The 18,601-nt window shown below is 40.7% G+C and overlaps 1 protein-coding gene across 4 annotated transcripts in view; it reads left to right on the forward strand.

The window, feature by feature from the left end:
* Window positions 1–17,692, forward strand: part of FGFR3 (fibroblast growth factor receptor 3) — a 94,878-nt gene extending 77,186 nt beyond the window's left edge. The window contains exons 7-17 of one of the 4 annotated variants that reach the window (XM_018558723.1): window positions 130–280; window positions 3,135–3,319; window positions 4,144–4,289; window positions 4,779–4,900; window positions 5,124–5,234; window positions 5,518–5,708; window positions 8,731–8,853; window positions 10,031–10,101; window positions 12,373–12,510; window positions 13,635–13,740; window positions 17,378–17,692. In XM_018558723.1, coding sequence (XP_018414225.1) covers window positions 130–280; window positions 3,135–3,319; window positions 4,144–4,289; window positions 4,779–4,900; window positions 5,124–5,234; window positions 5,518–5,708; window positions 8,731–8,853; window positions 10,031–10,101; window positions 12,373–12,510; window positions 13,635–13,740; window positions 17,378–17,542 — 1,509 coding nt within the window. In that variant the 3' untranslated portion in view covers window positions 17,543–17,692. Of the gene's footprint in view, window positions 1–129; window positions 281–1,108; window positions 1,254–3,134; window positions 3,326–4,140; window positions 4,290–4,778; window positions 4,901–5,123; window positions 5,235–5,517; window positions 5,709–8,730; window positions 8,854–10,030; window positions 10,102–12,372; window positions 12,511–13,634; window positions 13,741–17,377 lie in introns of all 4 variants that reach the window. The other 3 variants (XM_018558720.1, XM_018558721.1, XM_018558722.1) reach the window with 3 other exon arrangements.
* Window positions 17,693–18,601: the final 909 nt, after the last annotated feature.

Consider the following 18,601-nt stretch of genomic DNA (forward strand, 5'->3'; position numbering starts at 1 on the left):
CCGCTTGTTCTCCACCCTTTCATGAGTATTGATAGCCGCATCCACCAGATGGACAATTTCAGTCCTAGTTGATGATTATAATTTATAGAGCAATATTCTGAAGTCTCAGTGTTTTGTCTGTTCCTTCAGTCCTGGACAAGCGATGAGACCGAAACTGATGCTAGCCTAATTCTGTCCAATGTGACACCAAACGATGAAGGAGAATTTATTTGTAGAGCCATCAATTTCATAGGCTTGGCCGAAGCGTCTTTTTGGCTCAGCGTTTATTACCCAACAGCAGGTAAACCTTAGACTCTGAACAAAGCCAACCAGCTGAACACTGATGTCCTGCAAAAACTCTTGGGTCTTTGGTATCTGTTGCTGGATGATTTGACATGTCTGCTGCCATTGGTGTTTCTGGCTCTTCAAAATCAAAGTGCTTTTGAAGAGATTGCAATGAAAAAATACCCACAACAAGCTGACTCTTGGCCTGTACAGATATTTGATACATATATACCATGTACTTAATGAGGTGTCCACACATAGACCTGCAGTGTGGCGAAAGAGGAGAGGTGGCTGACCAGGTCATTTGGAATGCACTGGATAGCATGGTTAAACTCTGATGCCTATAGAACTGCATAGTCATATACAAAGACAGAGGTTAGCCTTGAAATGGAGGTTGTTGGCACAATGTCTGACTAAATATCCATTTCCAGGACTTTAATCGGGCTTTACCAAAACTTGAATTGGCAGATGTCTACATTTTCTCAAACTTTCTTATAAGACTTTAAGAGGGTCTAAAGGTCATACAACATAGTAAATCTGAAATTGCCCCATATAACCATTAGAAATGGTCTGGTCCAGCCTTACCAGCTTTTGAGTATGCTGTGTTGTGGGTCTGTTTTTCAAATGTTGTTTGTTTGCTTGCATGCTACATTAGTTGTGAGACAGCTTAGACAGCCTGGTGAAGGGTTCTGGCATCTTTTTCTCTTGCAGGTGATAAACTTAATCTGCTTGGTGTTCATTTTTCCTTTCAGGATTATAGCTGCTACTTTTCTTAATTATTATTACCATCTCCACTTCTGTTTCTTCTCCATGTTATATTTTCCTCTCTTCCATTCTTTTTTAGCCTACGGGCACATACTCCTCGGATAAGGATTTAGAGGTTCTGGTTTTGCGCAATGTGTCTTTTGAGGATGCTGGGGAGTATACCTGCCTGGCTGGGAATTCTATTGGCTATTCACATCACACTGCTTGGCTGACCGTTCTATCAGGTATTCCTTCTCGCTTCTTTATGGTGATGCTTTCCGTGTACCTAAGAAATGCCAAACAAGAGTCTAGGCCTATTTATAAAGCTAGATTTTTGGTTGTCTACACAGGTAGATCCTCATGGCAGACTCAGTAAATGAAAGTGTATTGATGGGGTCCACTCTCCAGAATTTTAGTTATGCCCACTGTGTGCTGCAGCCTGGCTACTTCCCATAAACTATGGACTCTTTTCTTGTGCAATAACAATAGTCACTATTCAATGAATAATTGAAAGTATCTTAAAGCCCAATTAGACATTCAGTATAAACTCCTAGATACATCAAACAAAAGGTGTTTAAAGCCTTGCAGTTCATTTGGTTTAGGAAGAATCCATGGCCTTAGTCAAAGAAATCTATCTCCTGCCATCATGCTGTAGAAAAGGACCCTTGCTCTCTGTAGAAGCTGTGATCACTATGCCGGGGTCCAACACCCCTTATACTGAGTGGGATCTACAGCTCTGCAATCAGAATAGCTCATGCTTCCAGCTTTAGTCCTAACTTAGCAGGGGGTGTATCAGACGTCTGTAGAGGGGCTTCTGCTTACACACAAGACAGCATGCTGGCAGGAAAAAGGCTTTTTTACCCAGTACGTGTCTGCTTTCTACATAAAAGGAACTGTAAGACTTTGTACACCTTTTTTTTTTTTATACACCTCTAATGTATTTAGCTGATTTAAACAATAGACAGTAGTCTTTAATAACTGCATTTATTAGGTTCTCATAGCTTCAATGGCAGCTTATATAACTCTGGGGCTCCAGTGGAGCTTTTCCTGCCTGTTACTTTACCACAGGCTATCCTCACCCATTGAGCTAGAAGGTGTTTAGATTCCCTTAGGGCTTCTTCACACCATGTCCGTTGTGTGGTGGTGCGCTGAAAAAACGCAGTGCAACAGACCTGGTGTGAACAAACCCTTAATGAATGCTCTGGAGTTCAGATATCATGTTACAGTTTTAAATATTGGCCTTCAGAGGAATTCCAGGGTTAAAGTTTCTCTTGGGGCCCCAAAGGATAGCCTTTAAATTGTATATACGTAGCCTTTATATGCTATAACACTCTAGTGACAGTATTGAACTGTTTTGGTGACCCTTTCACAATATGGTTAGTTAAGGGACACAGTTTGTGCTTGGCATTTCTGTACATATGTTCTCCTTAATTATTTGAATTATAACGTCATGTAAGTATTTTTCATAAATGATGTTGGTGGTGGTCATGCTCCCTTTCTGAATCTAGGTGTTGGTTATCAGTATGCTGTGCTTCTGTGCTTTACTTCGCTTCCTTTTTGCTTTTTATGTGCATTTTGTCACATTAATTTTCATATGTCTCAAAATATTTATATACAGTAAACTGTACGTGTATCTTCCATGTATACATGTGTCAAAGTAAAATGTTTTCCAAAAAGCATGGAGCCATTGTAATATGGAGTTATTTCCCATGTAAAGGTTCTGGCCATACAATAATCCCATCATCTCTTTTAAATTAGCTGCACACTTTACCTCATCAGTGTAAATTAATCTTGTAGTATGATGGTTTATTAACAGGAGGCCTTCAGTGCTTCTGCTGTGAACTGTGAGGATGAATTGTTCTACAGAAGTCAATGAAAACTTGTTTTAAAGTTCATTTACTTCTTGTTAAAGTATATCTAAACTAAAGAACGATATTTTAATCTATCATAGCTTAACAGTCTTTCAGATATGTGAATACTCGAGTACTCTTAGCCATCCCACAGGTTAAGTGGTGTTCTTTATCTACCATTAGTAACCAATACTGAATACATAGTGCCTATGCTACATCAACTTCTAAATCACTGTTGCTTTTCTGAGCTCCTATAATCATTGATTCTTCCAACAGAACCAGTTGTGAAGGTGGTGGCCACATCATCCAACTCAGCCAGTGTTTTGATCATGGTGACTGTAGCCATTGTCTTTATCTTACTGATCATCGTTATTATCACCTACCGAATAAAAATCCCTTCCAAGAAGGCCATGAACACACCAACTGTGCAAAAAGTCTCCAAGTTTCCACTGAAGCGACAGGTAACAGAAAGTAGATACAAGATTTCTATCACTTTTTTCCTCCTTTCCTCTCTACCTCTTGGCTTCTCTATGTAAATGCTTTGCCATTATATGTATGTCTCCACAGGCCAATAGTTTTCAAAAACAAATGTGATCCAGAGAGCTTTGCGACTCAAAACACTGAAAAAAATATCAAAATTCTGGTCTTCAGAAAATAATTTGTCCTTTTTTTTTTTTCTCTTCAAGAGCCAGACAGCTTCACTCATCTTTCTTAAAACTGCATGATTGTTTCTTTGTTTACAGTACTTCAGTCTCTTCCCTTTCACAGTACATGCTTGTGGTATTTCTAATTGAATGTGTCTTAGTTTTCTCTGTTTTCTCTCTTAAAGATGCATGACGTGGCCCTCTGAACTTAATGCGTGTCTAACTCAATCAGGTTTCCTTTACCCACACAACAAGATGATAGAGCAGTGTAATGTTTCATAAACTCAGATGCCATTATGGGAGAGGATAGGAGAACATATGTTGCAATGCGTTTGTTGTCTTCCCGGTAACCTTGGAGGTGCACAATTCCCCGAGCATGCTGCAGTGTTCATTAGAATGATAGTAATGACATTTAAATGTATTCCCAGCCAGGGAAGAAATGCTGATGAGCTTATGCAATTTGCATTTAGATGGCAGTGAGATGCTTGGAAAGTACGGCAACCTTAAACCCCTTCCTGGCCAATAAAGACCTTCACAAACTCTCTTCCATTTTTCTTCACTTCTAAACCTTTATATGGATATATATTCTTATTAGCACAGCAGTCAACAATAATACCCCTTTATTTGCTTTACTTAAGCAGGTGTCACTGGAGTCCAACTCTTCAATGAATTCTAACACCCCGCTGGTGAGAATAACTCATCTGTCCTCCACCGATGGGACCATGTTGGCCAATGTTTCTGAGCTTGGGCTGCCCGCTGATCCCAAGTGGGAGTTGCAGAGGAGTCGGTAAGCTTGTTTCGGCAGTTGGAATAAAATAGTTGGAAATGTGACCAGACGTTCAGGATCTCTTCAGATGAGATTAGGTAGACACTGTAACAGAACAGCAAGCTAGATACATTCATCAACTGAGAGCCAAATAAGATGACAACAGAGAATAAATTGCATCAGTTTGTGTAAAAGTACTGCAATCACATTGCTCCCTCTGTTGATAAACTAAATTTACATTGTAACACTTGCACATTAATGGCATCACCAGATAAGATCAAGGAAGCCGGTGACTGACTTTAATATCAAGGCTAGGATTGGCCAGTCTAGCCATAAAACAAAATGTTAAACTTGTTAAACCTAAAGCTGCAATTTTGGCTAAGAAATTGTCTAAATACAATGTAGTGTGCGGCCCTGCTGGGTCCCATCCAGAGGAGGTAGGGCATGCTAAATGAAATATGTACTTATATTATGTTATCAATGATTTAGTTGTTTTTATCCTTCTTGTAGGTTGACACTGGGAAAACCATTGGGCGAAGGATGCTTTGGCCAAGTAGTGATGGCAGAAGCTATCGGTATTGATAAGGATAAGCCAAATAAAGCATGTACTGTAGCAGTGAAGATGTTAAAAGGTAAATCCAGTGCAGTCTCCTTAAATTCATCGTGTTTCCACTATAGTGGCTTTAAAGCTGTACTTACAAACATTGATGTATCATTCTTCTTTCACTGCAGTCATGAACTGTGAGATACTATTGAGAATATTAGTTTACACCATGTGAATGGTGGATAAGTTGAGCAGTGATGTTTTAAAATAAAAAAAGATTATTATGAAGGGTAATTCTAACCGTTTTGCAGATGATGCCACAGATAAGGACCTCTCAGACCTGGTGTCTGAAATGGAAATGATGAAGATGATCGGGAAGCATAAAAATATAATAAACCTGCTTGGAGCGTGTACACAAGATGGTACGTATGTGTTATAAGGAGAATGTTCTATCTATCAAGCAGGTTTTGCCTTTTTTTTTTTCTCCCCTTTTTTGTGTCGTACCAATACAAATACAAGAAATAAACATGAGAATGCCGAAACATTTGTAATTGCAACAATTTTCTGCACAAAGTAGTGCATTATCTGACAGAAATTCAGGGGTGCCAATCTGTTTGGCCATGACTGAATAGATATGAATAGATAGAATGTTGGGTGATTTGTCAATACTGATGTGTAACCCATTATCTGTTCCTTTTTGTGTAGGGCCTCTCTATGTCTTGGTTGAATACGCATCCAAGGGGAACCTCAGGGAATTCTTAAGGACTCGACGTCCCCCTGGGATGGACTATTCATTTGACACATGTAAAATCCCCACCGAACAGCTGACGTATAAGGACTTGGTGTCTTGCGCGTACCAGGTTGCCCGCGGAATGGAATATCTGGCATCTCAAAAAGTAGGTTTAATTTTTTACTTTCGATTTTACAGATTAGCGGGCTTATGTAGTTGTCTGACCATCTTTAAAAATATATATTTATTTGTAAACCTGTTCAAATCAAGCTGAACATATCCCGAAAAAATAAAGACTGCTTGTCAAAACCATCAGCAGATCAAGCGCTATAGGCTGCGAAAGTTTTTTTGCAATTTCCAAAATTTTCTGTAAAAATAAGAGTTTGAACGCCACCCTCTTCCGCTTCCCAGGCACAGTATCCTGCTATGGAAACTAGCTTTGTCTACAGAAAATGATGGCACATTGAACAATAAATATGAATCTGCTGACAAATAAGAGATTTTGTTCAAAGCAAATCTGACAGGTCTTGTGCGTCTTGTGAAGAGTTCTTCACTTAGAGTTACAAAAAGCATCTAACCAACTGATAGACGGGTACCCATAATTCCCCAGGCCCATTTTTAAGCAAGGATAAAAATGCACAGAGGTTCTCCGGTGTTTCACGTGCTTAGAAGAGCTCATCCCCTGATGAGCCTGTGATAAACAGGCCACCACAATAGTCCTCTATTGGCAACAGGGCAGCCCTCTCCAGGAATCATCACTGCACAAGACTTTGTAATGGGGAGAGGGGGGTATAGAGAAGTGCGAGCTGTTATTCCATTGTCCTCATTTTGTGTACCCAGCAGGAAGAGAATAAAAGACACAAGCATCCCTTTAGCTGATGTGCAGTCTGTTTATATGAGGAGTAGAACTCTGCGGAGGCAGCAGATGCGGTTGACAATTGTGCAAGTTGCCAAATTGGATGATTTGTTTCCCTTAATATGATAGCAAGTTTGCAAGTATGATAGCAAAAAATATATGCAGTCATTATACACAATAGCTTCACTCTAAGCTAATCAGATTAGTTTCTTCTGCTAACATACCTGCAGGCCATTTTCTCAATCAAATAGAGGGTCCCACCGCACTCCTGACTGAGAAGCCCCATATATTGGGGGGGAGGGGGTGCTGAAGTTAACGCGGATGGCGCCACCAAATACTTGCAAAACAGAATAAATGGTCACTAGCACTCCAAATTTTCTTCAAAACGAAATCCTTTTATTCATTCTACCAGGTCACATCACAATGCATGGCAACGTTTTGGAACCTGTCTGGTCCCTTTTATCAGGCAAACAAAAGTGATAAAAGTACAGAAAAAGTGTTGACAATATATACACCAGTGCACCAACCTATCGCCCATCATTTTCACAATGACACAAGCCTGCTGGAAAAACTGCAAATGCTTTTAATGGCTCCATCCTCTCCTTTTACTAGTATGGATCAGTCATCCCAGCCTTTTTCCAAGGGCCACACATGCGAAATGCAAGCCAAACCGACTGAAAGAGTGTGGCCTGCTCATGTGCAGCCCATGGGAAAAAGACGGTGGGTGCTAAGAGCGTGGCCTGCTCATGTGCATCCCTTGGGAAAAAGATGGTGGACGCTAAAACTCAGACACCTTGTGAAGTCTGCAAGTTCCTGTCTTAGACTTTAGATTGATACCTGTGTTCCTTTGGAATTCCCTTGAGTCTAAACCCAGGCTGTACATTGGGTCCAGACAATGGCCCTAGGTAAATGACAGAGGGCTTAGTATAGTGTCAGGAAGGATAAGTCTTAAGCTGGCCATACACTGTCATATGTTTTTCGTCAACCTGTAGGTTGGCAGTCTCACTCACTGAAGGAAATTCATACAGTGTATGGCCAGTTTTTGTCTCCATGATACAGCCAAGGCCTAGGAGCCGAATGACTGACTCCACAAGGATCGATTTAACGTATTAGAATTGCACTTGCAAAGCAGTATCTACTAGAAGTGCACAATCAGTCTAAAGCCACTGCTTCTGGTGTAGATAAGACTTTACAGCAGCACGCAGTGGTATTGTCCGTGATTGCATTGTAAATTAAAGTTAAGTAGAACAACATTGGAGGCTCTATTAGTACTGTAAACACAGAAGTATATGAGCTACCATCCCTGACTTTTTAAAAGTACAAGCTCCTGGCATTCATCTTGATTCTGGTTTCACCGCTCGGCAAGTAACTGCAAGCATTCAGAATGGGAGTTTACACGCATCTGACTTCACTTGCTGCAGGTTTAGTGACACACCAGAGTCAGGTGACAACCCAGCAGCCTTCCCCTTTAAATACAAGTCAGCATTTCTATCCTCACAAGTTCACTCTGAAGTTCTTTGTACTTGACAAGTACTTAAAGGAATCGTTTGCACTGACCCCACGTGGGCTTATCTAGTTCATTCTTTGTGTACTCTTTCTGATTCCCACACTTTACAAATTTCCTGCTGTTCATTGCTCAGTCCCAACTTACGCTGATTCGGCTAAGCTTTATGCCAGCACCCCAAAGGAAGTATACACTGGATGTTGGGACCCGTGAATAAAGAGTGCACAGCTTTGAACAATGGGTGGGGAGAACAGGGGCACATAGCAATTTATAAACCACATTACTGGAACTGGGTTTTAATTTCAGTATGCAATATTTGATCAAGTTCCAAGCCAACGCAAAACATCCTATAACAGGTATGTGGAGAACCTTCTTCGAGCGCTTTTGATTCTCGAAATTTGCCAAGAAGGTGGAGTGTGGGCATTGCTTCTTGTCATTAGGAATGTTGCTGTCACTTGGCATTAAGAATCCAACTATTTTGTTTAGCTGAATGACCCTGGAGGTAATTAATTCAGCAAAACCATGGCATCAGGCAGATATAGGCATTTCTATGTTAAAAAATAGGGAATGAGTCTAATATTACTTTGCTATATAATTTATTTGCATTTATTTTATTTATTTCCCTCCCTTTTAGATTGTAAGCCCTCACGGGCAGGGCCCTCCTACCATCTTGTCTTGAATTGTAATGTAATTGTAATGTCTTCCTTATATTGTAAAGCGCTGTGCAAATAGTTGGTGCTATATAAATCCTGTATAATGATAATAATTTGCTAGAAGATTTTGTATATTCATTCCCTAATATAGATTGTTTTTTTCTTCCTTTTGCAGTGTATTCACAGAGACCTGGCAGCCCGGAATGTACTAGTTACTGATGACAGTGTGATGAAAATTGCTGACTTTGGGCTTGCTAGAGACATTCACAACATAGACTACTATAAGAAGACCACAAACGTAAGTGGATTTGTATAGTGCAAATAATATGTGTGAAAAAGACTCTTTAGATATAATGGATCATTTTAATGCTAAAAAGCATTATACTTTGAAGTTGCAATTTTTTGAGTTTCGCCTATAAAGATCACGTTTCAGCTTACATTTAATGCATAGCAGAGCTGCTGCTAGTCCACACATGATCTGCATCCTCTGTGCAAAATTGTATAGTGGATGGAGATTATTCTGTCTGATTATCCTCAGACTACTTGGACTTCTCATACTCTTGGTTTTATACTTCTCTTACTGCCTCTGGTATCCCATAAGATTTCAGACACACAGTTGTATCATACAACCAGGACTGCGGCGTAGGAAGACTTCCAATATGACATGAACAGCATACTGGAGTCCACTTGAGGCACGTTCTCCAGCATGCATTGTTTGCAGAGGAAGTACATTTGTATGGATATCTGATTCAGACCACACCAGTAGATGGTCAAGTGGTGGTAAAATGCACCTGTAGGCGAACTCCTACAGCATCTCAAACCAGGGTTGGGCTAAGGGGTAGGCAGAAAAGGTGGCCACCTCGGGTGTCTAAGCAGGAGAGGAGTTCCAGAAGGACAGGACTTGCAACCTCTGCTTCTGAAGTAGTTCACATCCCATGGGAGTGGAGGGAAGGGGGTGCACTATGGCCTTTTAACCTTTTGTGCTCAAGAAACTTGTCCCTTCACTGTTTTGAACTGATCTCATATGCATGGGAGTGGGGGGGTGCACTATGGCCTTTTTGACTTGTGTGCTAAAGAACCTTGTCCGTTCACCGTCTCAAACTGATTTCAAATGCATGCTAAATGCACCTGAAAGCCGATCAACCCAGAGGCCCTTACTCTTGAAGACTACTCAGTTTTGAATAGAAGCTGGTCAGACATCATCCCAGCTTCTGTTTATTCACAGAGACATTTTACTACATGAGTGATCTATCCAGGCTGGTGTGATTATCTAGATTAGCGTTTTGCATGGTGTTTTCTATTTCTTTTTGTAACACGTTTATCCACTGCCATTCTCCTTGTTAATGATGCAGCAGAAGTCCAGTGAACAACAGAGAAAGTTTGAGCTGAGGGAGTATAAGAGAAGGTGGGATGGTGCCACTTTGGCTGTACAAATTGTGCTGACGGTTCGGTCCTTTTTGTCTTTCCAATTACAGGGTCGGCTGCCTGTGAAATGGATGGCTCCGGAAGCATTGTTTGACCGTGTCTACACTCACCAGAGCGATGTGTAAGCATTAGCTTAGTCCTTCAATAAACATGAATGTACCAGTCTGGTCCTGGGCGCATTGCAGACTGCACATAGTCATTTTTTAAAGAACAGACAGTGCATCAAAAACCGGATAAATCCTCATCAGCAGGTTCCATTTGGTGCAGAAAAACGTTTTATGTTTTGTTCTTCAAAGTTTCTAAATGCAGAGATCAGCCTGTGTGTCCCCCACATCAACTATTTAGACTTCTGTTCTTTCCAGTGCCAGCCTAAGTTTGATTGGTTCTTGAGAAGTAGCGCAGACAATTCTTCACACCTCAATACATTGGCTTGCATTTGTTTTTAAACTTCTATAAATGTAGAATTGGCTATTCAACACTTCTACATTCTACATGTTTGAAAAACACTTTTCTGGCTTTGGGAGAACTATCCAAAATGCACTGCATTAATTGATGGCTACTTCAGGTGTAATCTGTAAAGGCTGGGGTAAGATTGGAGTTGTTCTACATAATCAGTTGTGTCATGTTTTTTAATGACAAAGCCAGTGCCACATGTGTGAATTTATATTGGCTACCAAACTGTTCTCAATGTATTTGTTGCTAGGAAAAAATGAATTGCGATCAGTGCGTTCTGTATTGTGGAAATTACAAGCAATTTGTTGCAGTTGGGACTAGTTACAGGACTACCAGCTGTAGTAGCTACGCGTGTTGTCCATTGAAGCTGCCGATGACCATGGCACACCAGCATGTTGTAGCTACCTAGATAAGTGTTGCACTCAGCTGTAGGAGAAACTCTGTATCCAGCTAAAATAAGCAGGGTGATTTGTAGCTGCTGCAAAATTTGAAGACCTGACCCTTACACTGAAACTGAGAAAGCAAATCAGAGATTATCATGGGCTATGTGGGCTACAAATCAAATGTGGAAATGACACAAGAAAAAAAATATAGGTCAATATGAAGGAAAGCTATTCTTGCCACCTGCAATCAAATGATTGGCTAAAATGCTTCATTTCGGGTAATAAACTAACTTTACATTTGCTTTGCTAAGGGAAGGTAGAGTACTGGGCTTCTTGGAGTAGACCGATAAAATGCTGGAAACCTTCAACACTAGGAACAATATGATTGCGCTCCCGACTGGGAAAATGTAGTAACATCCAGTTCACATAAAGCAGCTTGCAGGAGTATATAGACAGGCAGTGTAAAGGCAATACCCCGATATTGACTACATGGTTGGTATACAGCTGAGCACGGTGGTTGCACAGGGGCTACTCTGTTTCTGCATCTATAATTCTATTTCAACATCACTAGCCCAGCGATTTGACAAAAAATCACACCATCAGCCATGTAAATCAAGGAATTAACACCTATGCAGACTTTCTGACACCAACGATGGAATTGTTACATTCGTTCATACCTCCCATCCTGTTCTTGGTCAATAACATCTACATATTCCCTGGTGATTGGATTAAGATGTGCTACCTACTCTTTAAATGCTCAGGTTTGTTCCTGACATTCACTAGAACGGAGTAAGTGGCTTGAATAAGCTACAGAATGTCTTCAGAATGACAGAGCATGTCCAGTTGAATGTGACTAACTACTATTAGCTGCTCCATGACCTGGATAAATCAGAACCTTCACAGACATCTGAGAGAGAAAACCAAAATAGTGGTGTTGCCCTCAGCAACCAAGCTGGCATCTAAATAGTCTAAATAGTAATTCGTGACAATCGTGTCCCTTTTTTTTTCTCTGCACAGTTTTCCATGGTTATTTTTTTTTCACATATGTCTGCATTGCCATTGTTGAAAGCAAGCCCGGTCAGCATAAAACTGGTGTTCTCGCCACTCCAGCCCCTTTAGAATGAAATATTCAGGAGCCGTCTTATCTCTAATTATTTTTCATTGACTCGCCTTTCGGTGGATGCAAGGGAAAGGTCGGTATCACTTTGCTCCATTCATGCCTTGAGGTGCTGTATTGCAGCGCGCCAGTTTGTGCATGAATAATTCGATTTGTTCCATTCAGAATGCCGTGAAAGATCTAACAAAGAGGGATTGGAGGTAATGGATGAGCTGTCACTTGTCTGATTAAATGCTTGTTTCAGTGTTAGACGCTATTTTTTTTTTTTTTTCCTGTTGTAGAGATCTATGGGTAACTAGTAAAATGGCCCAGGCAATTAATTTTTACCAGTGTTAGTTATGCATGGCTGCACATGAATACTTTCAACCTTTCTCTGCAACAGTAAGCAAGGGGGGATTGACCCTTGTGAATATTAAAATCTCTACATCTTCATTTCCAGATGGTCGTTTGGAGTGCTTCTGTGGGAGATCTTTACTTTGGGGGGCTCCCCGTACCCTGGGATCCCAGTAGAAGAACTATTTAAGCTTTTAAAAGAGGGTCATCGGATGGACAAGCCAGCCAATTGCACACATGAGCTGTAAGTTCACTAGACTATGAAGACATCATTGAAGCCTAACTTTAATGTAATGTTTTATTTTCATTTTTTGTTTTATTTTGGGGGACAAGTTAAAACATTTTGTCAAGTTCTTGATATTGTGTCTGTAATCCCACGGGGGAGATTTCCCCTCAATGGAACAGTAAGACAGAGGCATGCATAAAATCATTGTTTGTTGGGCAGTTAAACCACCTTTTATAGTTTCTTCTGTCCCTCAGGGATTCTGTTGGGGCAAACTCTGTGCTGAGTTCCCAGGATTGTACAAATGTTGTTCCCATTATGAGAGGTTCCCACCATGTCTTCGCTGAGTTGTGGGTCTGTATACCTGCTGTACCCATTTTGAGGAGTTTCCACCATCCCCATGCCGAGTTCCCAGGTCCACACATCTGTTCCCATTATGAGGGGTCCCCACCATCCCTGCAGTGAGTTCCTGGGTCTGTACACCTGCTATGCCCATTATAAGGGGTCCCCGCCATTACTGTGCTGAGTTCCCAGGTCTGCTGAGGTATTCCCATCTTTGCCCTGTGTTTTGGGTCTGTGTACCTGCTGTGTCCATATCTAGGGGTTATCACTGTACCGATTTTTCTAGGTCTGCACAGCTGCTGTGCCCATTTTAAGGGGTCCCCACTATCCCTGTGCTGAGGTCTGCACACCTGCTATGCCCATTATGAGAAGTTCCCAGGTCTGCACACCTGCTGTGCCCATTGAATGGTTCCCACCATTACTGTGCTGGGTTCCCAGGTCTGCACAGCTGTTCCCATTATGAGGAATTCCCATCTTTGCCCTGTGTTTTGGGTCTGTATACCTGCTGTTCCCATGTTTAGGGGTTTTCACCATCTCTGTCCCGGGTTTCCAGGTCTGCACAGCTGCTGTGCCCATTATACACTGTGTGTAGATAAATACCACTGACAACTTCTAGCATAGTCAGAGTCCCCATACTGTTCCTTTTTATACTCTGTGATTACGCCTTTGAGGTGAAAGACATCCTGTCCAAGTGAAGCTGGAATGGAATGACTTTTTGTATCTGAATAGAGCAATCGATGTTTGTGGAGTGGGGTATATGGAATATTAGAGCTTTGTCACTGACGTTGTCTCTGTTTTGTCAGGTATATGATAATGAGAGAGTGCTGGCATGCGGTACCATCACAAAGACCCACCTTCAAGCAGCTTGTTGAAGACCTTGACCGCACCCTTACTGTAACTTCTACTGATGTAAGTAGCGTTCACTGTCATGCCAAAACTCCAATTTTTGTAGACTTTCTAGTTTAACAAGGCCAGAGTCTCATGTATAAAAAAAACCAGGAAAACTTAAATGCGTGACAACTATGGTGGCTTAGTGCCTGCTAATTTGTCACAAAGCCAACACGTTTCGGCCGTCAGAGTGCCTTCTTCATCAGGGCTTTAAAGGAGGTAGTAAATACTGGAGTGAATACAAAATGTTCATTCTTTTTTTGTCCAGGTGGTTTATTGAAATACAGTCTGTCAGCAGCTGATTTAAGGAAGGAGACATTGGAAATCCTTTGGCATGGAAAAGGTGCCAACCCAAGAATCCAGACATTTTGGTCCACCCCCTATAACAATAGAATAACTATAAGGTCCCAGCGCTACCCTCCCTTTTTTTTTTCCTCCCATTGTCTGGTTCTGAGATGTGACATGCAGCCCGCTTGATGCCAGCGCATTAAGGACATGTGGTGTTCACATCATATAGTGATCCACCCCCAGTCCACGTCAAGTTGGAGGATGGGAACCATTGTAAAAAATTATTGCAGTCATCTACTTTACCTGAATGCCGGCACTGGTGGACCTCATTATTCTCAGAACTGGAACAGAGAACACCTGCAGAGTATTTAACTTTGGGCTACAACCTGGGTAACTTTTATACTGACTATAGGTCCACTTTTTAAGAAAACTTGTACATAGACAATATGGCGGCTGCCTGTCCTTTTGAAAATGTCAGTTGCTTGGAGCACCATGCTTCTTGAGGCACTTATCTGGACCAAAAGTGCAGATCAGGAATTCTGAGTCCCTTTGTTCTGGGACAGTCACATGACGTATTGATGCCGCAGAGCACCAACTAGTATTCTTAGGATGCTGACAATGGGAGATGCTGTTTTTCTCCTGGTGTAGCTTTCTTTTTAAAAGGAAGCCATGTAAGGCCCTAAATATTTTGCATCTATATTTGTAGAAAGAGGCGGGGACAATGGGCGCGTTTTTGCTGCCTATCACAACAATGGCGTCTATGTGCTAGTCTGACGCCCTTACCTACAGTCATGAACAACACACTACTGTACGGTCTGTGTACCGACATCTACGCCAATTAGCCTCGCTCCATTTCTACAGCAAAACTCCCCTTTAAAAAAAAAAAACTACAAGCCACGTTTGTCTGGTGGCGTGCTGCAGGACTCCGTGTTCAGATTCCCCAGACTCGGCTACACAAAGGCTCTCTGTGCTAGTGGCAGGGACACCTTGTTTTCTTACCCTTAATTGGAGCAATTTGTGTGAAACGAATGACGTGACTCTGAAATGTGCAATCTCCATTACTGCCTCTGAGTGATTAGTTCCTATTGATCGGAGTTCTCTACACTCTCTGGTGACACACAACACTCACAGAAAAATGCCTTCTCCGAAATAACGTTTCAGTTCTGACATGAATGCATCACATATGGCATTGGAGAGGTCGGGTCTGTGTGTGAGGTTTAATTATTTTGCTTTAAATTTAAGTCTCCCTAGCTCGTAGTGAGATCATTCTTTAAAACTTGGGTATTGGTTTTACGCACAGATTCATGTAAAAAAGAAAAAAACGTTTTAATCATTTTTTTTAAATTATTTTTCTACATGGAGTCGGAAAAGGTGATATCCTCTGTCAAGTTTATTTTGCAGTTTGTATCTTCGCTAGGGAAATTCACCCCTCTGAAACAGAAATTGTAAAGATATCCAACATTTTGCAGGTGTCACCAGAGCAAGAAACTGGAGAGAGTTCAGAGAAGGGCTACAAAATTAATGAAAGGGATTGAAGTCCTTAGTTATGAACACCGCATTCAAAATCTTAACTTATTCACCTTAGAAAAGAGGTGATTAAGAGGGGACCTTATTGCAGTCTTCAAAATCAGTGGGGACCCCAATATCAGGAACAAGCTGTTTAATCCCCAAACTGTATTGAGAACCTGGGAACCACATAGAAGGGGAAGAATTCAAAATGATAATTGGGGTAATGGAAAGATTTTTACTCCCCACATAGAACCTGGGGACACAACAGGGGTATTTTGTAAGGGGTATTTCACTGTGAGAGTGGTGAAAGTTTGGAATTCCCTATCATAGGCAGTGGTATCTGCAGATAACATTGATAAATTCATGAAACTTCTGTTTCAAGTATTTCTTTTGCAGAATCTACCGAGATATGAAAGTGTTAGAGCCAGATAAATACGCACATACATAAGGTTGCACTGGATGGACCTTGGGTCTTTATTCAACCTTACATACTATGTTGTTGTGTTAAGAAATCATTCAGTGGAGACAAATGTTCAATTGACAACTTTGTAACAGGTTGTTTGGCTTCGCTTTGTAGAGATTTCCTCTCATTTCCTGTTGGGTCAACTATGCATCTAGTTTTTTTGTTTGGAGTTTAGGTTTAAAGGACACCTTCGCTAAGTGGCTGCTTAGCCTAAGGAGAGTGACACCATTCGTTCAAAGCTCTGGAAACTCTGTACTACTGCTCAGCCTCTACTACATGCCGGTGAGGTGACTTTCTTAGTCTTAGCACTAAGAATGTATTCACACCAAAAACAGGAGGAAATCGCAAGTCAATGGAGGGTCTGTTGACTTGCAATTGTACCTTCAGATCCATAGTGTTGCGATCTGTTTTTTCAAAAACAGATCGCAGAAGGGAGCCGAAAAATGGGTGTGAATGGGGCTAGTTCCCTCCGCAACGGTTGGGTTACCTTGCGCTGAAAAAAAGTAGTGCATGTTCTACTTTTTTCAGCACAACGTGACGGAGTGGGCCCCATTCACACCCATTAATTTTTCGGTGCCCTACCATTAACATTCTTTAAAAAACAGATCACAACGCAACAGATCGGGTGTGAATGGGCCCTTGAAGTTTATATAGAGCCAAAACCCTTGTCTGCCATGGTTTGGGTTTTTCTTTTTTTTTTTCTTTTTTATTACCCCTCACTTCTTGTCCTGGAGACACAACAGGAAGTGCGAAAAAAAATCTCTCTAAAATTCGCTCTTAGTAAGGTGTCACCTGGAACACTTGTCCCCATTGGAAGATGTCCCCTCTCTTCATTTTACAGCAAACAAATAATTTCCCATCAACTTGTGTGCAGTGACGACTGTCACCAGGACAAATAGGGTGAATCTCTTGCAGCAGGGAAATAGCAATGACCTGGCAGAGGTGCCAACCTGTCCACATTCTATCACCCCCAAAAAGATTTAAATGCACACAAACACTTTTCACTGAAGCAACTTATTCTGGGAACGAGGGTAGTGGAGCACATTACAAGGAGGGACCTGAAATACAGCAGAATAAAAATTATATTGGCAATTAAATATGTGATGGTTTTTGCTTCTGTAACTACAATTCTGATTTTAAAGTAGCTGTCAGCAGGAGATTTAAAGATGGATAATATACCGGTATATATAGAGCTATAAATATATGTATATATATATATCTATAAATTTATGTATATATAGATCTTTCTCTCTCTCTCTCTCTCTCTCTCATATATATGTGTGTATGTATACATATATATAGTGTGTGTGTTTATTAATTATTTTATTTATATTTTTTAGTATTGTATCTCTGTAATTGTAGCCACTATTTGAAATTCCTTTTTGTTCTGTATTTCAGGAGTACCTTGACCTTTCTGTGCCATTTGAACAGTATTCACCAGTGTGCCAGGACAGTCACAGCACTTGTTCATCAGGAGATGATTCAGTCTTTGCACATGACATTCTTCCCGATGAGCCCTGTCTTCCCAAGCACCAGCAATGCGATGGCATCATTAGAACATGACTTTCACCTGGACAGACACACAGGATAGAAGGAATGTAGACTTGAGGCATATGGACAGGCCTGCCCAGTCATGATACTTGCTGTACATTAAGTCAAGAAGCACTGTTTGGCCTGAAGGAACTGCTACGATACAGAGAAAGAAATATATGATACATAGATATATATGTGAGGAGAATGTTAACATTGGGGGGCCCAGTAACGGGCCCTCTAGTGATCTGCCGATGAGCAAACCAATCTGTGCCTGCAATATTAGGAGAGAATCGAATGTGTACGAACACACCATGCCTGTAAAGATTGTAAACTTTTTATGCAGTCGAACATTTTTTTTTTTTCTTTTTGGAGTAGATTAGAAATGCAGCTCTGCTTGCAGGAAACTGAAATCTTGGTGTGCATGCAAATGGAAATTAGTTGGTAACCTATAAATTGTCACTTATTACATAACTACACGGCGGTTAGGTCATTGCAACTCTTTGGACATTTTACATTATGCCTCAAATTTGCCAACTTCTAACATGGTTCAAGCATGTAAGGGTATTATAATTGGATTGTAAGTGGAAGTCACATAATGCAAAGCCCAGCGTTGTGCAATAACCCACAGCAATCAGAAAGCACCTTTCATATCACTCCCTCCACTATACATAAAAAGATAAAATATAAAAGATTGCAAGTGTAAATATTAAGAAAAATGGAAGTTTGTAAACATTAAGGTAAACCAATTTTCCAAATGCCAGCATGCATCTTCACAAATACATTTACAGAATTGGACACAAATCACATTTAGGAGAACACCATTTCAGCAGTTAGCAATACATTTGTGTTACCTGTTATTTATTATTGAATTTCCCATTTCTTTTTCTGATAGAAAAAAAATGGATCATCAAGGGCTCAGAATTGTTTCTATTTTTTATTTAAATTATTTAATAATTATTCTGAAGAAAACACTTTTTCTAGATTGTAATTTTTTTTCTTTTTCAGATTTATATATTTTTTTTTCTACACTTGATCTTAGCCAAAAGGCAGAGAAGCGATTATATATATTTTTTTCTATTAGAGATAAAC

This window comes from Nanorana parkeri, unplaced genomic scaffold (assembly GCF_000935625.1).
Source record: "Nanorana parkeri isolate BGI_ZX_2015 unplaced genomic scaffold, ASM93562v1 scaffold354, whole genome shotgun sequence".
Lineage (NCBI taxonomy): Eukaryota > Metazoa > Chordata > Amphibia > Anura > Dicroglossidae > Nanorana > Nanorana parkeri.